This window comes from Lynx canadensis, chromosome B1, assembly GCF_007474595.2.
Source record: "Lynx canadensis isolate LIC74 chromosome B1, mLynCan4.pri.v2, whole genome shotgun sequence".
NCBI classification, from domain to species: domain Eukaryota; kingdom Metazoa; phylum Chordata; class Mammalia; order Carnivora; family Felidae; genus Lynx; species Lynx canadensis.
The window spans coordinates 86,984,157-87,005,956 of record NC_044306.2 but is presented as its reverse complement, the minus strand read 5'-3'; the positions used below and the strand labels follow the sequence as shown (position 1 = coordinate 87,005,956).

General features: G+C 40.4%; 2 protein-coding genes across 3 annotated transcripts in view; one reads left to right on the top strand and one right to left on the bottom strand.

The window, feature by feature from the left end:
• Positions 1–7,590: 7,590 nt before the first annotated feature.
• On the bottom strand, positions 7,591–12,026 carry NDUFC1 (NADH:ubiquinone oxidoreductase subunit C1). Its single transcript, XM_030313038.1, has 4 exons — positions 11,915–12,026; positions 11,463–11,566; positions 9,660–9,739; positions 7,591–7,748 (listed from the first exon to the last, which is right to left on the bottom strand). Exons 1-3 carry the CDS (start codon positions 11,979–11,981, stop codon positions 9,680–9,682), a joined length of 231 nt encoding a protein of 76 aa, XP_030168898.1. The 5' UTR covers positions 11,982–12,026; the 3' UTR covers positions 7,591–7,748; positions 9,660–9,679.
• A 3,680-nt stretch (positions 12,027–15,706) lies between these two features.
• NAA15 (N-alpha-acetyltransferase 15, NatA auxiliary subunit) overlaps positions 15,707–21,800 on the top strand; it is an 85,535-nt gene continuing 79,441 nt past the window's right edge. For both annotated transcript variants that reach the window (XM_030313036.2, XM_030313035.2), the window contains exon 1: positions 15,707–16,083. In XM_030313036.2, the coding sequence (XP_030168896.1) occupies positions 16,030–16,083 (54 nt within the window). In that variant the 5' untranslated portion in view covers positions 15,707–16,029. The remainder of the gene's footprint in view (positions 16,084–21,800) is intronic.

Below are 21,800 nucleotides of genomic sequence, written 5' to 3'. Positions count from 1 at the left end.
AGCAAATGGCTTGGTGGTAGGGAGGAATGTCCAGGGACTGATGGTCATGAATTAAAAAATAAAGGACATGATCGTAGTTCTTCTAGTTTCAAGTTCTTTTGCATGTTACAGGCACATGTGCTCATTTGCTATTTGAATAAACACTCCTCAGAGACTCTACTTCTGCACCCAACTCTAGTAATATTTAACATACTCTCACTTGAAGAATACAAAGTCAGAACTGGGTTTTTGATACTCAGAGCAGCTAGCTATCCCTAGTGATTAAACACTTAATAAGAGCAATTAGGTAACCTGTAGTTGAGAGATCAAATTTAGATTTCCAAGCAGCACAAGAAGAGGCTAGGACTCCACCAAAAAATTGGTAGTCCTGAAAGTAGCAAAATGCTGGTGAGTGCACTTACTACCTTGACCAGCATCAAGTACACATTCTCTGGCAACTGGGGGTTAGCTATCTAAATGAATTCATGCATGCATTGCACTGTCATTTAATGTGTTGGAGGCTCCCCTGAAAAAGGATTCTTTCATCAACTATAAATGATGGTGGTTCTCAGGACACTGTTCCAGGCTCCTCTTCAGAATCCAGTTGTATACTCAGAGTCTGGGTATAGTCTGAGGTCTTCTGCATCACCCCCAGGTTGCATAGTATCCATCCAATCTCAGTCAAACTGTAAGTGTCTGTCAAAGTGCTTACAAGATGCTAGGGACTATGCTAGATGCTGGAGATTGGTTATAATTTATTTCACAAGGCACTGTTCCAAGGCATTATCCAATGAATAAGATAAAATTTATGCTGTCACATAGATGTTTTAGTTGCAGATAAATGAGACACAGAACCAGCATCTTTTCTTAGATGTAGCTACCAAGTCCACTATCAATGGGGCCAATGATGGCACAGAAATCTCTGATCAGATATTAATAATAAATGTAATTAAGGGGTTTGTTAAAACCAAACTAGTTTTAACAATGCAAACCAACTGGTTTAAACAATGTAAGAATAACACACATATATAGGACTTTTGAAGCTTTTCCCAAAGTATTGTCACATCTACTTTTGTAGTTCATCCTAACAGTCCCAAAGGATATTGGGATAATGTTGATTATCCTTTTATCACCTGTGAGAAAAAACTGAGGTAGTATAATACTGTGGTTAAGAGCATGAGTTTGGTGGGAATGCAAGCTGGTGCAGCCACTCTGGAAAACAGTATGGACGTTCCTCAAAAAACTAAAAATAGAACTACCCTACGACCCAGCAATTGCACTACTAGGCATTTATCCATGGGATAGAGGTGTGCTGTTTCGAAGGGACACATGCACCCCCATGTTTATAGCAGGACTATCAACAATAGCCAAAGTATGGAAAGAGCCCAAATGTCCATCAATGGATGAATGGATACAGAAAATGTGGTATATATACATATATAAAATGGTGTATTTCTCAGCAATCAAAAAGAATGATATCTTGCCATTTGCAACTACGTGGATGGAACTGTAGGGTATTATGCTTAGTGAAATTAGAGAAAAGACAAAAATCATATGACTTCATTCATATGAGGACTTTAAGAGACAAAACAGATGAACATAAGGGAAGGGAAACAAAAATAATATAAAAACAGGGAGAGGGACAAAACAGAAGAGATTCATAAATATGGAGAACAAACAGGGTTACTAGAGGGATTGTAGAGGGGGGATGGGCTAAGTGGGTAAGGGGCACTAAGGAATCTATTCCTGAAATCATTGTTGCACTATATGCTAACTAATTTGGATGTAAATTTAAAAAAATAAAAAATTAAATTAAAAAAAAAAGAGCATGAGTTTGGGAGCCAGATACCTGGTGTTTTCCTGATTTGAGTAAAATGTGGACAGTTCCTTTATTCATAGGGTTGATGTGAGCTCTAATGCACATTAGGTACGAAACATACTCAGCTATTTGGGAGGAGCAGTGGTAGATTCTGAGTTCTAGCCCAAGTTAGAGCTCAAGGCTTCCTTTACCTTTACCATATTCTGCTGTCTTTCAATGCACACACGACAGGATCTATTGTATACCACTCTCTTATTATTTGGCAAGATCTAGTGGGGAGATTATCGTGTTCTTTAGGTTAGATGTGGCCATCCCAGCTGGGAAAGGCAGGAGCTGTAGATAAACCATGCCACTCTCCAGATCCTTATCCATCTTAGCTAAAATCTCAGTGCCTCTTGTTTCCTCTCTTTTTTTTTTTTTCAAGTAAGCACTGTGCCCTGAAGTGGGGCTCAAACTCACAACCCCGAGATTAAAAGCAGCATACTCCACTGACTAAACCAGCCAGGTGCCCCAAGCTCAATGCCTCTTGGATCGAAGGGAATTTTCTACTCACTCTACTGCTCCTGCAGAATACGTGGCTTTCCATTTTGGTGGCAAACTCTTTTCACATCATGATGAAACATTTCCCTGGAGAGGACATGTGCATGGGTTGTCAAATTTATTCTGTGGCAAGCTGTTCCTCCCAAATGCAAGAGAATTTTAACACAGGTCTTCACTATAGAACACTCTGAAATGCTCAGACAATAATTTCCCAGCTGTTAAGTCACACTGTTTATAATGCTGCCCTTGAGCACATCCTTGACATTTTTCTTGGTCTGGCTGGGAAAACAAGAATCAAGGGTCAGGGATAATTTGGCTTACTATCTAATCACAATTAGATGGAGTCCAATTGTGAGACTCCATGACTTCCTATAATTAATTGTAATTATATGGACTCCATCTAATTGTGACTGTTGACAAAGAAGATACTAGTCTTGAAAACATTCTGTTAAGGGTCGTCTACTGGAATATTAATCATACTTATTCAAGGCCTAAGTGTTAGAAATTAAAAAGCAATCTTCAAAGACTGAGTGATTTCCTGGGCTCCACCAAAAGTTAGAAACAGCTGAAGGGGCTCGATCCCACGCACCTGAGATCATGACCTGAGTGGAAATCAAGTGGACGCATAACTGACTGAGCAACCCAGGCACCCCACACCTTTGCTTTTCTGAACACCAAATTCTTAGGCTATAATCTGTACTTTCAACAGATCAATATAAAGTGAAACAATTTATAAGAATATCTAGGGAGACAAATTGGCAGATAAACACCCTTTTGATGGCCTAAAACATTTAGATGAAATGAAAGGGAAAGGTAATCAAGGTAGTAAATACTTAAATTATTCTTGGAGGTCACTCAGTACACTCCCCGTCTACTCACTCTCTCATCTGTGGTAAAATAAACATGAGATTCCCTCACACTTCTGTGTAATTTTCTTTAGGTTACTGAAACAGGTTACTACAAATTTGGATGGCTTAAATCAACAAAAATAGATTCTTTCACAGTTTGGTGCACTCCAAGTCTGAAATCAAGGTGTCAGTAGGGTCACACACCCTCTGAAACCTGTAGGGGAGAAGACTTCCTTGCCTTTTCTAGCTTCTGAGTTTGCTGATAATCCTTGGCTTATAGATGCATGATTCTAATCTCTGCCTCCATCACTACATGGCTGTTTTTTCCCTGTGTATCTGTGTCTCTTCTTCCTTTTTTTTTTTTTTTAAGATTTTATTTTTAAGTAATCTCTACATCCAATGTGGGGCTTGAACTCACAACCCTGAGATCAAGAGTCATATGCTCTTCCAACTGAGCCGGCCAGGCACCCCGGTGTCTGTGTCTCTTTTCATAGATATAGCAGTCATATTGGATTAAGGGTCCACTCCTGTATGAAGATCATAACTAATTACAGCTGCAACCACCTTATTTCCAAATAAGGTCACATTCTGATATACTGAGGGTTAGGACTACAACATATCTTTTAGGGGGGACACAATTTAACCTATAATTTCCTATACTTGCAACTAAATTTATATAGCCTGTTCTTTCCATGGCAACTTAAACAAAGAATTTAGGTGCACCTGCTGGCTCAGTTAGAAGAGCATGCAACTCTTGATCTTGGGGTTGTGAGTTCGAGCCCCACATTGGGTGTAGAGCTTACTTAAAAATAAATGAATGCGGATCACCTGGGTGGCTCAGTAGGTTGAACATCCAACTCTTGATTTTGGCTCAGGTAGTGATCTCATGGCTTGTGAATTCAAGCCCCACATCAGGCTCTGCACTGACAGCACAGAGTCTACTTGGGATTCTCTCTCTCCCTCTGCCCCTCCTCTCCTCATGCTCTCCCTCTCCTTCTCTCTCTCTCTCAAAATAAATAAACATTAAAAAAACTAAAAAAAATAATAATAAATGAATAAGTGAATAACTACCCCACAGATACTAAATCTGAGAAAATGTCTACCTGATATTGACCTAATAAAAAACTTGATGGTATTTGACAAAGGATTTTGTCTGGGTTTTTTTTGTTTGTTTGTTGTTTTGTTTTGTTTTTGAGAGAGGGAGCCAAACAGGGGAGGGGCAGAGAGAGAGGAGGAGAGAGAATCCCAAACAGGTTCCACACTATCACTGCACAGTGCCTGGAGCCTGACATAGGTTCAATCTCATGAACTGTGAGATCCTTACCTGATCTGAAATCAAGAGTCAGATGCTTAACTGACTGAGCTACCCAGGCACCCCTGCATCTTTTTTTGTTTTTTTTTTTTTCAACTTTTTTTTTTTTTTTTTTTTTTTTTTTTAATTTTTGGGACAGAGAGAGACAGAGCATGAACGGGGGAGGGGCAGAGAGAGAGGGAGACACAGAATCGGAAACAGGCTCCAGGCTCCGAGCCATCAGCCCAGAGCCTGACGCGGGGCTCGAACTCACGGACCGCGAGATCGTGACCTGGCTGAAGTCGGACGCTTAACCGACTGCGCCACCCAGGCGCCCCTTTTTGTTTTTTTTTAATGGATCTCTTACATCATTACTAAAGAAACCATCATTTGACCAAAGATCCTCTTAGGAATTTAGAATCAGAATTATTCTTGTTCAATCCAGCTACACTCTTGAACTAAGATGTAAATCTAGGAACTATTGACTATGGCCCCTTACAATGTGGATTGAGTTAGAAAACAAAATTGTGCAAAGAAAACAGACACACAGACAGCAGGGCTAAGAACAAGAGTCTTGATAACATCTGAGTTCCAGATCCATTATTCCTGGCCCAGGTGCATTCCTGTTCTTGGTGTCTGAGTCACTCTGTATCTTCATAACCTTTTTTTAGTTTAACATAGTTTGAGTTAGGTTTCAATATTTAACTTAGAAAGCATTTTCACCAGTATCACTATGTGCACAACTCTAGGTTAGCCAAAGAATAATTTACATCTGTGCTATCCAATAAAGCAGCCACCAGCCTCATGTGGCTATTTAAATTAATGAAAATTAAATATTTAAAATTCAGTCACATTAATTGCATTCCAGATGCTCAATAGTCACATGGGACTAGTGGCTACTATATTGGATAGCAGACAGAACATTTCCATCAATACAGAAAAATTCTCTGGGTTAGCCCTAGTCTTCAGGAATGGCTCCCCCTGGAGTCATACAGGCATAGTCAAGGTGAAAGTCCACACAAAGTAGCCAGATTTGCAAGGCCTGACATATGGTTGATATTGTTTATTATTTCCAACTAAGGTCATCAGTTTCTGGAATTTCAAGTGTCTTAAAGTCTTCTATTCCCTTTTGGGGGGTGAATTTTTAAGCGTTTCTTTTAGTGGAACGTTCCCTGATACCTGAACGTGGTTTCTATTACCATGTGACAATGTTAGTTCCCTACTGCTGCTATAACAAAGTGTTTTAAAACAACACAAATTTATTATCTTATAGTTTTTTCAGGTGAGAAACCCAACACAGCTCTCACTGGGCTAAAAATCATGGTGTCAGCAGGACTGTGTTCCTTTCTGGAGGCTTCAGGGGTGAATTTGTTTGACTTTTCCATTCTTTGGCTCTTAGACCCAAAGTCTAGGACTTTCACCCTCAAAGCTAGGAATGGTCAGCTGAGTCTTTCTCATATCACATCAATTACACATTCCTGTGCCTTCTCCCCCCCCCCCCCCCGCCGCCCCCCTGCCCCTGCCCCGCTTATAAGGAACCTTGTGATTTCATTGGGCCCAACCAACTAATCCAGGATAATTTCCCTAAGTGTCAGCTGATTAGCAAACTTAATTCCATCTGTAATCTTAATTCCTCTTTGCCATATAATCTTACATTAATACAGATTCCAAAGAGTAGGCAATAGTCTATCTTTGGGGATCCATTATTCTATCTGCTACAGTGCCATTGAATATATCTCTCTTTACCTCTGGTGTCTGCATCTGTAAAATTACGAGATTTGTCTATATAACCCCTAAAGGTCCTTTCCAGCTCTATCAGCTAGGACTCCAAACTACCAAAAGTTGATAGTAACTATTGTATCTGGTCTTTTACTGATTGCATCAAGTAACTAATCTGAAATAATGTTAACTCTGAATTTATGTTCAGAAGTGATTTCCAAAGATATTAGGCCATGAATTCCCAAGAATAAATGTTGGCAACAGCTCAAAACATACACAAAAGTAATTATAACACAGTAAGTCTCTCCATTTAACATCAATATAGAGACATGAAAAATGAATTTTTAAATGTATGGTACACTATTTTTTTTTTTTAATTTTTTTTTTCAACGTTTATTTATTTTTGGGACAGAGAGAGACAGAGCATGAACGGGGGAGGGGCAGAGAGGGAGGGAGACACAGAATCGGAAACAGGCTCCAGGCTCTGAGCCATCAGCCCAGAGCCTGACGCGGGGCTCGAACTCATGGACCGCGAGATCGTGACCTGGCTGAAGTCGGACGCTTAACCGACTGCGCCACCCAGGCGCCCCAATGGTACACTGTTTAAATCACAAGTTAATGAAGTGGCATATATATAAATTTCAACTGATAAATCATTAACTGATACACAAGAAAGGTGTTTTTTGTTTTTGTTTTTCCCACAAGAAAGGGTTTTGATGTAAGATAAATGAAATGTATCTTATTTTGTGCCTAATAAATCTCCCTCCCCTTCCTCCTTTGCTTAAACAGTCAGGAGTTTGCTAAGTCATATTATAAAAAGGGACAACAAACTGCATTGTCATAACTGGAGAGTACAGAAGTCACCCAAATGACAATCATTCAAATTTAAGGAAAGAGAGTCAGAACAAACCCTACCAGAATGGCTCTTCCAGAAGAAAACAGTATTTGGGCTCTTCTGTATTGAGTAATAAAGTAGTTCTATCACCCTGACACTTAAGAATTTTTGAAATTAAAAGTTGATACAAGGAAGGGTGCCTGGGTGGCTCAGTCGATTAAGTGCCAGACTTCAGTTCAGGTCATGATCTCACGGTTCGGGGATTCAAGCCCCACATTGGGCTCTGTGCTGACAGCTCGGAGCCTGGAGCCTACTTCAGATTCTCTGTCTGTCTCTCTCTCCCTCTCAAAAATAAATACACATTATTTTTTAAAAAGTTGATATAAGGAATAAATCCTTCAGCAGTGATTTTTTAATCTATCTCCTTAATAAGTAAGTTTTCTTACCAATGTGTTCTTAATTACCACTGGCCCTGTTATCAGATGGTACTTTCCACATAAAAATATTTCTAATAACATACCCTAGAACTGACATTTTCGACATATTGTTACAACATATATAATCTGAAGAACACAGAAGTTTTTTTATTTTTTTCATTTAATGATGCAAACAAATGCTGATTTGACATACATTCACATATAACTTTTTCTCTCACGTTTACAACTCAACAGATTGGTGAATCCAAAGGAACTGGTATAATCACTATATGAAGCATACCTATAATGAAGAGAAAAAAATGAAAACTATAGCATTAACCAGCAGAAATAATATTAAAATTAGACCATTCTGAATAATTCACCTTAGAGCATCTTGGAAAGTCTAGAAAACAAATCCACAAAGAGTATCAACCCTTCATTTTACTTAAGTTTTAGCAAAATATATATATATTTTTAATGTTTATTTATTTTTGAGAGAGAGAGACAGAGCTCGAGAGGGGAAGGGCCAGAGAGAGAGGGAGACACAGAATCAGAAGCAGGCTCCAGGCTCCGAGCTGTCAACACAGAGCCCAATGAGGGGCTCAAACTCACAAACCATGATATCATGACCTGAGCCAAAGTCAGACGCTTAACTGACTGAGCCACCCAGGCGCCCCTAGCAAAAAATATTTTATGTGACCTATAAGAAAGTAGCAAAAGCATCTTGATTTAAATATCTATTTTATTCTTATCTCTTGATTGGCTGACTAAAGTAGTGACAGCAAGGTGATACCAATAGGAAAAAAAGTGAAAAATTTGGATTATCAAACCCTAAAGAGCTGAGTTTGAGAGTTGTTAAATATTTTTAAAAAGTATATGCTAGTATTTACTATTTTATTATCAAGTGAATATGTTACTTACTTTGATCAACCTAATCCATGAAAGTTGAGATTTGTGTTTTCATTTTATAAAAGGATTAATACAGAATTTCTTTAAAAGGATTTTCAGAAATATACTATGTATATACATATATATATTGACATATAAAATAAACTCACCCCCTTTTTTTTTAAATCACAGAGCATGCAGAGTATAGTATCTTGTTCATAGATAGATTTTATCAGGAACTGTCCAATTGGGTGTTAGTTGTAATGACAATCATAATGAAATGGTCATATGGTAAAAGATTCACCAGTCTACTGCCCATATATATTCATCCATTCTACAAATATTAAATTCCCAGTAGGCCCAGGCACTGGGCAATTTGCTGAGTACATCATGATTAATAAAATAGACAAGGTTTCCGTTCTCATGGAATTTACACTCAAGTGTTGTATATGATAAATAGATAAGATGTACACAAGGGGCACCTGGGTGGCTCAGTTAGTTAAGTGTCAGATTCTTGATTAGGGCTCACATCATGATCTCACGGTTCATGAGATCAAGCCCCGCATCAGGCTCTGCACTGACAATGCAGAGCCTCCTTGGGATTCTCTCTCTTCCCCCTCTCTCTGTCCCTCCCCTACTTGCATGCCTGTTCTCTCTCAAAATAAATAAAAATTAAAAAAAAAAAAGAAATATATACAAGAATAGTGGTAACTTGTGTCTTTAGGACTATGATGTAATAAAAAATATGATTTTGGTTTCATTCTCTAACACAATGTTCTTTGAACATAGTCAAAGCATAATGATTAAAAATGATTATGCTGAGAGACACTTGAGGTAAGGTATTAAAATTCAAAAATTTGTCACAGACAGGAATATAGGTGCTAAAAAATGCAAACCCAACAGGGACACCTGGCTGGCCCAGTTAGAGGAGGATCTGACCCTTGATCTTGGGGTTGTGAGTTCGAGCCTCACCTTGGGTGTAGAGATTGCTAAAATAAAATAAACAAAAAAGAATAGGGGCACCTGGGTGGCTCAGTTGGTCAAGTACCTGACTCTTGATTTTGGCTCAGGTCATGATCTCACAGTTTGTGAGACAGCTCTGCATCGGGTTCTGTGTTGACAGCACAGAGCCTACTTGGGATTCTCTCTCTCCCTTGCTCTCTCATGCATGTGCACACTCTCTCTCTCAAAACAAACATTAAAAAAAATCTTAAATACTTAAAAAAATGTATCAACCCAATTAAAAAACAACCAAAATACACTATTTAAAAAGAGGCCAAATTAACTTGCGTAATTTATTAATCCTATAAAATTGCATACTTACTGTATTAGTATTTCAATAGTTTATTCCAACCCATTTCTTCTTTTATACTCTAAAACATCTTCATTATGTTGTTTGATGAGCTAGAGTAGGTAACAATTAAAATTAGAAATGTAATCTTCTTGGCAACTTAAAAGAAGAGGCTAATTAATGATACTTATATTTGGTATATAAGAGGTATACAAGAGAAATAAGAATAGGTTAAAAGAATTTACAACTATTCTAGGGTTTGGGGAAGGCATGGGGCACTGGGGCCTGGATTTGTTTTTCTACACAGGTTGGAAAACCAAAAAAGAATTACAACTATTCTAGTTAAAAATGAAAGACTAAGAGATACAAAAGCCCAAAAACTATGAATGGCATATACTTGTTGACTTCAATCTAGCATGCTAAATTTGAAGACAGCAGCCCTTACAAGCTTAAATTCAACTTCTGCCAAATAAGTTATTTCATTCAGGGGGTAATTAATATAATAAATAACTTACCATAGAGGAGCTAAACCAACACAACCAACCAGAACTGAGTTCTTAAATGAGGTCCAGGTTGGTTGGTGGGTGTGTTATACTTCTAACCGTAGAAGTTTGATACTTCAGTGAATGATCAACTCCATCCCTCAACTATATGTGTATTAATTAGATGTCACAGGAGATAGACACTTTCTTAAAACCACTGTCTAACAGAATGTGACATAATATCAAAACAATGGTTGATACAGGGTGACATTTGTTGCAGTCAAAGATCCAATTTCAATCAGAGTTCTCAGCAGCAATCAAGCTTTTTGGGGAAAACTTTAAAATTTCATTGTAACAAATATTATTGTAAAAAGGATTAGTTACTGTTGTTGTTAAGTTGTAAATGACTTTCAACATCTCTTACTCCTTCCCATGTCAACAAACCATTATATATATATATATATATATATATATATAATTTTTTTTTTTAAGTTGGCTCCAGAGCCCAATGCAGGGCTTGAACGCACGACTCTGAGATCAAGACCTAAGCTGATATCAAGAGTCGGATGCTTAACTGAGTGAGACACCCAGGCGACCCTTAACAAGCCATTTTAATGAGAAAACCCAAATTAAGAGACCTAAGAGTTGGAGGTGGAAAGCAATGGAAGAAGCCAGAAACTCATTAGCTACAAAATAAAACATTTTAAATACTGATGTAGCACAGATACTTTGAGTCAACTTTAAAAAAATTACAGAGAGGCAGTATCTCACCTTGGTCTATAGTGTGACTCTTAAGTCAGGGAGAACCAGGGTTCAGCAAACTACCTACCACGTAGTGTTGCTGTAAAGATTAAATGAGTTTTTACATGTAAAGGCATGGGGGGGGGGGGTGGAGCTGCAACACACTAAATACAATTTCCAACAATGTACTTATGCAAATATCGATTAAAATCTTATGTTTGGGAAGACTAGTGGGATTTAATTTGTATAGCTTATTCATTGATGATTTGTCCCTATGGCATCTGAAAAAAAGTGCCTTCATAAAACCCAACCAGCCTCCATTCTCGTTAGGAAATAAAGTGCAATTAATATTTAGTAAAACTACCATTCATCACAAAATCATGCTACTTAAGGATGAATGACAGAAGTTTCGGCTTTATCATATTTTCTCAATACCGCTGAAATCTTTAATATTTCTTTTAAGTCTTTGGGACTTCCCTTATGAAGAAATATGTAATTAGCAATTATATAAACATCCTACTGGATGGGAGATTTGCTCGGCAACAATCTCACAGTGACATTTCTCCTCCCCACTGTGTTGAGGTCTCGTGACATTAAGGGAGTAAAAACTCACATAGATCCACAAGAAGACGGAGGTGCCCAAGGTCAGTCCAACTTTCAGCCAGTCAGGTCCGTCATGTGCCGGTTCCCGCACGTAGAATTTTGATCGCGCTGAAGCTGAAAGGGGTCAGAGTCTGTAAATCTATAACGTATTGCCTTGTAGTAAAAACCCTAACATTTACGTTTTATTGCTTTTAATTCTCCCTTCACTACTACCTTCCCCCCCTTGAACAGCCCAGGAAATAGGTTCAGAGTTGTCGAGTGGCATTAAGAGGAGGGTAGGCGGCGGGTGATGGGGAGCCTCAGTCAGGGCTGAGATCCAGGACGCAGGCCGGCGAAGGTCACTGCGGGACGAGTCCAGACCGCAGCCGCCCCCTGCTCCTGCGGGCTGGGTTCACTCTGGGAGTGGCAGACGGGGGCGGGAGGGGGGGGGTCGGGTCGGCCTGAGCGAGGATGGACACTCACAGCCACTTGGGATCCTGGCCGGAGCCAGCAGCTTGGAAAACGGGCGCAACAACGCGAGCGGCGCCATCTTGCCGGGCCGGGCTCCGCCTTCCCCGCGTCCCGTCTCCCCCGGAGTCGGCGCCTGGCCGAGCGCCACCTGGCGGAACAAAGTGCGGGACTCACCGCGCCGCAAGGCTGCGTCGAGGTGTTGACTCTGGAGAACCGCGGGGTAGCCAAGTACTCTAGCACTCTGTCTGTAAAATGAGGTTAGAGAGGAAATGATGAAAAGGGGGGAAAGGGAAGTTTATCCACTTCTCTGTCCTTTGAGAGTTTATTTCAGGCCCCTGTCCCAGGGATACTCAAGAGATTTACTAAAATCTTGCTACATGAGCCAGAAAACTGAAAATGAAGTGTCATGTTGAGTAATAACTGGCACTTTGATTGAATTCTGTGTTCCAGACACTGCATTATGCATCATATGGTTTACATGCATTGTCTCATTTCATCTTCACAATGACCGCTTGATATGCCTTATTATCCTCAGTTTACAGATGAAGCTCGAGGAAGGCAAGCTACTCATCCAAGGTGAAATATATTTGAAAAGACCTCTCAACAGTTCCTAAAAGTCTGTTCACACACACTGTCGTAGTAAAGCTTCACAACGCTGTGGGGAGAACCTTCCTATTTTGGAAGTGCCCTGATTGGCTCAGGCTCAGGATCCCACCGCCACAGGAGGTTGGGATTCAGACTAAGGTCTTCAGACCCCAGATCTAGTGAGCCTCCTTAGCCCACCTTAACAGGCTTGGATAGTCTCCTGGGGCCATGAGCTGTAGAACGGTGTTCATAGTGTCAAGTTCAAATTGCCATTCCTGTAGACCATATTGTAGCTGTTGATTTTTAGGCAAATTACTTAATATCTGCATGCCTGAGTTTTACAGCTATAACATAAAACCTATAGGGTCCTTGAGAAGCTTAGAAAGTGTTTGGTAGTTGTAAACAACTTGTTTTTGGCTACCAAAGACATTGTATTGACAACAAATATCTTTCACGATTGAGCCAGATTTTGTGCATTCAATTGTCAATTCAATCTGATGTCTAAAAGACTGTGAAAAATATGTATGTAGGTAAAAGAAATAATAAATTTTAACACTTTAATCCTTTAAACTTAAGGCCATCTAAAAGCACAATGAATGTCAGCAAATCTCTTTTTCTTTTTTTCCTCCCTTTTTTAAAGTAAGCTCTATGCCCAACGTGGGGCTTGAAATCACCACCCTGAGATCAAGAGCCACGTGCTCTTATTTACTAACTACATGCTGGTTATTGACTGAGCCAGCCAGGTGCCCCATCTCTGTATATTTTCTTTAGCAATGTTATTGGGGGGAACATTTAACCAAAAATTATTGACCAAAGAGTAAAATAATTGTACTATGCTTTTAGGTTCTTTTTTACATGTAACTGATGGCTAACTAGATTGCTAATCTGTGAGTCACATTATAGTTTGTAACCTAGTTTGAGCCTCCTGGACTCATGCTCAAGTAAGCAAACCACCCAACTAATATGCTGAGTCAGTTGTTGGTTCTCAACTTCTTGTCCACTCAGCAACCTGACAGTGGTATTCTTTCTACATCATCCCTTGGAAGCTTGTCCGGACACAGGTTTTGCTAGTATCCAACAAGTTGAAACAGAAGTTATGTTTAGTCAGAGCATACAGAACCCAGTAAGCAAATTACTAATTTCAGTACTGCTGTTGGAAAAAGGCCGTTTTGTTCTTTTAGTCCCTGTATCCTTTTACTAGTGTATATTTTGGGAAAGTGATGAAGTATAAGCACATTCCTCTCAGCATGTTAGAGCTGATGGAACCCTACACTTGGAGTAGGCAGCGGTAGGTGAAACTCCATCTTGAGAAAAATCCTGATGAAGCAATTCCAGCCAGGAGCTAGTAGCTATGATATTTTGGTAGAAGCTGCTACATGAAATCCATGTAAGAATTTCCGGAACTCGAATGCTAAAGCCTTATTTATGACCCAGGAAAAAGGTGACAGGATTTGAGTTAGCAGCTAGAAAAACAATGTTCTAGTCCCAGATTTTTCCTCTGGACAACATCTTACTCGACTCACACTTCTTATTCCCAAGGAGGGTTAAAGAAGAGCAGGAGTTGAAAACAATATAAAATAGAAGATCACTACATATATGTTTATTGATTTATGATGCATGAGAATATTTTTTTGTTTACTTTTGGCAGGGGAGGGGCAGAGAGAATCCCAAGCAGGCTCTGCACTGTCAGCACAGAGCCTGATTGGGGCTCCAACTCAGGAACTGTGAGATCATGACCTGAACCAAAACCAAGAGTTGGATGCTTAATCAACTGAGCCACCTAGGCGCCCCCATGCGTGAGAATATTATACAACAAATTTAGGATCTGGAGAGGGATGTGGTTCCTGATGTACCTGTGAATTTTTATTTAAAAAACAATCAGAAGCAATGACAAAATGTTAACATTTGTTAAATCTGAGTGACAAATATATAGACTTTTTAAATGTATTTTTTTAATTTTTTTAATGCTTTTTATTTATTTTGAGACAGAGACAGAGCATGAGCAGGGGAGGGGCAGAGAGAGGGAGACACAGAATCCGAAGCAGGCTCCAGGCTCTGAGCTGTCAGCACAGAGCCTGACGCGGGGTTCGAACTCACGGACCGTGAGATCATGACCTGAGCCGAAGTCGGACGCTCAACCCACTGAGCCACCCAGGCACCCCAATGTTGTATTTCTATAAATTTCAAACACTTAATGATTAAGACATACAAGTGTCAATAGAGAACATCTTAAGTATATGAAGTGGGAGAATTTTCACTCTACATATCCCTTTCGTAGTATTAAAACTGGGAGGCTATTTATTTATTTATGGCTAATTTTTTTGTGAAGAGGCACTTTGGCAATAGCGATATGCAAATACTTAAGGTAAGATGAACGAACTAACCATCCTCCTCCTCCTCCTCCTCACTTATATACACTTAAGCGGAACAGGCCACGTTCGGTATCTAGTCCGATCTTGCCTACTGCAGCAGTTCTCTAGTATCCTTGCCTGATATTCCGGTTTTCAAGATTTAAAGATTTCTGGTGATGGGGAATTGAACACAGTATTAAGCACTAGCTTTAAGCCAGCTCCAGTGGAGTCAATGTCCCTGAACTCTCCCTACCCCAAGGAGACCCAGTCATTAACTCTTTACTGTATGGATTCACCAACTAAATAAAACACTTTAACTTTCAGATGCTTCTTTGGCAGCACAAATATGGCGCTTCGGATATAGCTATCTTTCCAGGCTCACCTTAAGTAATAAACTAAATCACCGATACTCCAGCCATGCCCATTTAATTGGTAAAGCTCTCTCACGGTTTTCACACACCATTAAGCCCCTCCTTTCCGTATCTGTTTCTAAGTCCCCCAGGGGTGAAGCCTTCTTTCCTTTCCGCCTCTGCTTCTTAATTAGGCACTTCACGATCAAACGCAGAACTTCTTGAACGCCTGCATTTTAGCACTTCATGCTCAAAATGTGATCATACAGGCTGGGAAAATCTACCCAGTGAATGAAGGACCACTCTAGCAAGAAAGAACAGAAAGGCTATTTCTGAGTTGGAAGCGGCCGTAAAACGTAGCCAAACTGCCCTCTGCGCCTCCAAGACATTCTGAGGGAAGGGATGGGCGGGACCTGCGGCGACCCTCGCGGCCTCCGCCCACCGACCGGCCTCCAGGTTTCCCAGCAATCTCTAGGACAGAGGAGGTGGGGAAAGGAGGTCATCGCGCCTGCGTGCTAGGAGATGTGACCCGGGTGGGAAAGCCCTCCGCGTCCGCCATTTTGGCTACCTCTGTCGGTCTGTTCAGTTACCACGTGAACCGCCGACGGAGACCCGTGGGGGGGGGGGCAGGCGGCGGCAGCATTAAGTGAGAAAGGAAAAAAAGACAACGAGGGGAAGGGGGTGTCGGGTTGGGCGACGCGGTGACATTCGAGGCCTGGTGGCGGCGGTGGATCAGGGCAGTTAAGGCTGAAGCAGCCAAGGGACGGCGGCGGCGGCGGCGGTCGGACAAACAGACTGACCGAGCCGGGCGGTGGCGGGAGCAGCGGGAGGAGCCGGAACGATGCCGGCCGTGAGCCTCCCGCCCAAGGAGAACGCGCTCTTCAAGCGGATTTTGGTAAGTGTGGGACTCCGGGCAAGCAGTGGGGAGGATTTAGCCGGTACACGGGCCTGTCACCCCTAACCTCGGCCCGGCGGGCACCGAGCCACCTCCGCCAGGAACCCCGCCTTCGTACTCGTAGTCAAGCCGAATGCACCCCCTCGTCCCTTCCCTGTGGTTCCCACTTCACCCCGCGCGCCCCCGGCCACGGGCTTCCTCCTCCTGTTTCCACGCTTCGGAGGCTGTGGTTCCGGACTAGGCCCTGTTCTCCTAGCTTCTAGACTGCAGGTTTTCACCCGCCCCAAGTGAAGGGAGGACAGGCCCGGTCTTTAGCAGGGAAGCGGGCAACACAGGCAGGAGTCGCGGCCGGGGCGGGGGGGGGGGGGGGGGGTGGTGGTGGTGCGGGAACGCTGCCGGCAGATCAGGGTGGCTCCCTTGGAAGGAACAGGTGGTGCGGATGCGGCACAGCTCATTCATTGCCCAAGCGCGGCTCTCTCTCCATCGTCCGTCCCTCCCTCTTCCTCTCTTGATATTCACCTGTCCCCGCCCGGCCCGGGGTCACTGAATGACCTGGAAGGTGGGAAGGAAGAGGTTCAGCAAAGGAAAGGAAGCTTTCTAAACGACTCCCTTCTTGTAGTCAGTTTCATACTTGAGTTTGCAGATTCTCGGCCTCTCTTTTTCCCTCCTTTCTGGATGGAGCTGGGAAGGGGCATTTATTTCTTAGTTTCCGAGCGGGAAACAGCCCCACCCCGTACCCTACTCGGGAGGTGGGGCCCAATGCGAGGGGGGCGGTCCAGCTGGAAGTGAAAAGTTTATGCACTTTTTAGTTCAGATGTTCTAGACGCGGCTTTTTTTAGGGACTGAAGTGTATTAACACTGATGCAAAATTTTAGCAAAGACAACATAAGAGCTTTTGAGATGGATCTTTTTGACGGTAGTTCGAATTCACTTATTCCCTATATTTCAAATGTGTGCAGTTTCTTTTTTTGATACCTTTAAAATGCAGTTATGTTTGGAAGGACTGTTTACATTGTAAAATATATCTTGTAGCCTTGGCGCTATAATTAATACATTGTGGCACATTTTTTGTTTGGCATGTAGTGTGTGGGTTGCCCCTTCATGCAGACTTTTGTTTGTGAAAGGATTAACTGTTTGCAAAATTTAAAACAGTGTGCATTAAAGTGTTAGCTTTTTTTTCCTGCAATTTCAGTTTACATCACTTGTTTGAAAAATAGAACTCTGGGGATCTAGTTTTCTAGAAATAGGAGTAATCCATGTTGAACTAACTTTGATCTTTTATTTTATTTTTTTTAATGATTTTTTTTTGAGACACACACACACACACACACACACACACACACACACACACAGCGTGAGCGGGGGAGGGGCAGGGCAGTGAGAGAGGGAGACATAGAATCCAAAGCAGGCAGGCTCCAGGCTCTGAGCTGTCATCACAGAGCCCGATATGGGGCTTGAACTCACAAACTGTGAGATCATGACCTGAGCTGAAGTTGGATGTTTAACCGACTGAGCCACCCAGGCGTCCTGAACTAACTTTAGATTTTACAAAAATATGCGTATACCTTATGGAGTTAGTCAATTTTTGTTGAAACATTTATCAGAAAGTTATATCCAATACCACATAACTTTTACCTCGAAATCCTTATTGCCATTTTTTTTTAACGAATAATGAGTGTAGATGGGACTATAACATAGTTTTAACAAAACTATTTACTTTTACATTTTTTAAAAGACTAACTGGTGTGTAGGTTCGACTGTAACAGTTTTAGGATAAAAGTTTGTCTCAAATCTTTCTCCTCAAACCTGTTTTTGAAAAAAAAAACTCAAGAAGAAAAGTTTAGAGAATACAAGGAATAGTCATAAACTCTTTACTTAAACTTAATGTGTAACATTTTGCCAGATGTGCTTTTTCTCTCTTCCCAAAGTAAGTTGCAGATATATTTCATCCCTAAATGCTCCAGCAAGATTTTTTTGAGAATAAGGACATTGCCCTGAATAACCATAATACTGTTAACAACCATTCCCTAATACTGTGGAATGTACAGTTTATATTCAAATTATCCTAGCTGTTAGGGTAGCAGTTTTTACAAAAGCAAACTTTTAATTTTGATATAACTAGATTCACATGTAGTCGAAGGCATAACACAAAGATCCCTTGTACCCTTTCCCCAGTTTCCCCAGTGCTAATGTCTTACAAAATTGTAGTTCAATATGGTAACATTGATACACTCTACCAGTCTTATTCAGATTTCTCCAGTTTACTAGTACTAATTTGTGCGTTGTATTTAGTTATGTGCAATGTTATCACAGTGTAATTACATAACCACCACTACAGTCAATATGCAGAACAACAGTTCATCTGCACAAGGATCCTTGTTGCCCTTTTAGAACCACATCCTCCACCTCCTTCCCATCCCCTCTACCCCCAGACTCTGGCAACCACTACTGTTCTCTATTTCTATAGTTTAGTCATTTGAAGAACACTTACTGAAAAGAATCATACAATATATAACTTTTTAGGATTAGCCTTTTTTCTTTTTTTTTTTTTTTTTTTTTTTTTAATTTTTTTTTTTCAACGTTTATTTATTTTTGGGACAGAGAGAGACAGAGCATGAACGGGGGAGGGGCAGAGAGGGAGGGAGACACAGAATCGGAAACAGGCTCCAGGCTCTGAGCCATCAGCCCAGAGCCCGACGCGGGGCTCGAACTCACGGACCGCGAGATCGTGACCTGGCTGAAGTCGGACGCTTAACCGACTGCGCCACCCAGGCGCCCCGGATTAGCCTTTTTTCTAATGCAACATAATTCCCTTGAGGTTCATCCAAGTTGTTGGATGTATCCATACTAGTCTGTTCCTTTTTGTTGAGTAGAATTCTGTGATATAGATGTACCACAGTTTAACCATTCATAGAACAGCAATTTTTGATTAAGCATTTTACAGGTTTTTTTCTGGTTGGGATAGTTGGGCAAAACCTTTAAGTTCATTGCTAAAATCAAAGTGCTAAAGGATTTATTGTGATAAGGTATATGCAGAAGAAATGTGAAAATTACTAAAGAAAAGGGTATATAATGTCCTTATTCTATTACATTAGGAATGAAGAAAACATTACTAAACAAAAGTATAGTTAGTATTCGCTCTTTCAAAACTGCTTTTGCTTCCTCGGTTTTTATGGTGTGTTAGCTCTTTTGATTTTAAGCTCCCCTCTCCCCCCCACCCCCGTCTGAAAAGTTGGGCATACTCTAATGCCTGCAATAAGTGTTGCTAGGTTGGTAATTGTTAAATCATTCCACCAGTATTCAGTTTTTGAGCTGCTACTTTGTTAGTTGTACCATACTTGCTCATAGTAAATTTGTGTAGAAAATGAAGTTAGTTTTTAAATATTTGAAAACTCAATTTCAAAATAATGAAGTATGTTTTTGCCTCAATTTTTCAAAGGAAACTTCTTATACACATCAGTTTGCAAAAAGTTTCTGTAATAGATTTGCCTGGCTTGTTCTAGTTTAGTTGATCTCTAAAATTCAGTTTTGTTGCATATTTGGCCCCTTTTTTTCATATATTACTTAACTGTTTTCTGCTAAAGAATTGTCATAAGTTGGTCAATGTCTGCAAATGTGTCTTGTCTATAATTTGGAGAAAGGTCAGGGAGTGGATTTAATGGGATCTATATTATGTTGGAGTTTAGTTTTTTTTTTTGAAATTTATTTATTTATTTAGAGAGTACACACAGAAAGGGGGGTGCGTGGGGGGGAAGAGTAAACAAGAAAGAGAATCCCAAGCAAGCTTGGTGCTCACCGTGGAGCCTGACTCAGACTCAGAGCTTGATCTCATGAACCCTGAGATCATGACCTGAGCTGAAACCAAGAGTCAGATGCTCAGCTGACTGAGCCACCCAGGTGCCCCTGTAAGAGGTTAAAGAAGAGTGTTTTGTGTTTACCAGAAAAAACTGGTGTTTCTGTGTTTGTATTTTTGTGTGTGTGAATTTTTTGTTGTTGTAATTCTACACTGTATTAACAATCTGGAAAACTTGAAAGTCGTTAGAAAATTGTGACTTTGCCCCCTCTTGATGCTGTTTATCTAAATAGTTTGGGGGTGTTACCAGATCTTTACACCACTCTTGTAGGATCTAGGTTAAGGGTAGGAAAAATGAGGTTGCCAGGGTGGGATGAAATTCACACGTTTTTATTTTTATTTTATTATTTTAAATATTTATTTTTAGGTTAGCGCAAGTGGGGGAGGGGCAGAGAGAGGGAGACAGGATCTGAAGTGGGCTCTGTGCTGACAGCCTGACAGGAGTGAGCCTGATGTAGGGCTCCAACTCACAAACCATGAGATCACCATCTGAGCTGAAGTCCGAGGCTCAACTGACTGAGCCATCCGGGTGCCCCTACACCTTTTTGGATTTTAGCCCGTTTGGACAAATTGAATATACCCTAATACCTTGCAATCAAGTGTGGGCCAGGTTGGTGACTGTTGCTGCTGCTTTCCTCTCTTCAGATGTTAATGTGAGCTGTAAGGGCAAAAAACCTAAGTTTGGGGTACTTAAAATATTGTACATCCTTAATCTATTTTTGGATTTTGCCTGAATGATTTATGTTGTTAGGTAAAAGTCTAGAGAAAGAATTTTTCTTCCCTAGAAAAGTGGTAAGAGAAGTCAGTATAGCATGGTGATATTATTTGTGATTTACTGAAAACTTACCATTTGTACTGCACAATAGAACTTTCTGTGATGATGGAAATGTTCTGTATCTGCTGTGTCCAATATGATAGCCATCAGCCACATGTGGCTATTGTACACTTGAAATATGGCTAGTGCGATTGAGGAACTGAAATTTTAAATGTAATTAACTTAAGTTTAAGTTCAAATAGCCATATGTGGTGGTATATGGTTACCATTTTGGATAGTGCACTCTGTGGGTCCTTCTTTATTCTCAAAACTTCTCAAGGTGGGTCGGTTTTTATTAAGGAAGCAGGCTGAGATTAAGATTAACAGTTTAGTGTTAGATTCAAGAATCTGTTTGTTATCTTAGGGCTTTTATACACATACCTACCTGCCTATTGTTTATCTATTTGTTGGGGGTGGGGTTGTGTAGGGAAAGAGAGTTTGTTAATAAAGGTTTTGTAATCATTGTCATAAGTGGCTAGATATATTGTAGATACCCACACATCGTAGGTAAATTATTTCATATGATTTATTGCCTTTAAAAAAGTGCTCTTTTTACATAACTTAATGACACTTAGGTTGGATTTAGTTGCAGATAAAATTAAGATTAGGAATTAAGTAAATTTCCATATGTACATGGAAGGTCAGTTGACTTAATTTTTCTACATAACAGTTCTAGTTTTGCAACCGGATGTGGACAGTCACCTTGAAATTGGTTTTAATATGCTTTTGCCTGTACTGCATGTGTTCAGAATGTAACAAACAAAAAACAAAGAAATGGAAATAAAGTTTTACCTCCTAAGAAGTCCTTTTTCTTTTGTACACAGTAGGTAATCAGATGTTTAAGCTGGAATAAATTTCCCCTTGAAAGTGTGCTAGAAAAGGAAATGCAATTTTGCTATAATGTAAATATACTATGCTCTTATAAAATACACAAAATACTTTTTAAAAAGTCTAAAAATCTTAGGAAAAAACCTTTGGTAATGTAGCAAACTCAGTGCTTTGTTTTCCTTTATATTTCTGCCCTAAATCCTTTCTGGAATAGAATGTAGT

Excerpts from the sequence above, each read along its gene's own strand:
- NDUFC1 (XM_030313038.1), bottom strand. The coding sequence starts at position 11,981 with ATGGCGCCGCTCGCGTTGTTGCGCCCGTTTTCCAAGCTGCTGGCTCCG. Across the intron at positions 11,567-11,914 it reads GGCCAGGATCCCAAGTGGCT|CTTCAGCGCGATCAAAATTC; the intron begins GTGAGTGTCCAT and ends GACCCCTTTCAG. Across the intron at positions 9,740-11,462 it reads CCGTCTTCTTGTGGATCTAT|CTCATCAAACAACATAATGA; the intron begins GTGAGTTTTTAC and ends TACCTACTCTAG.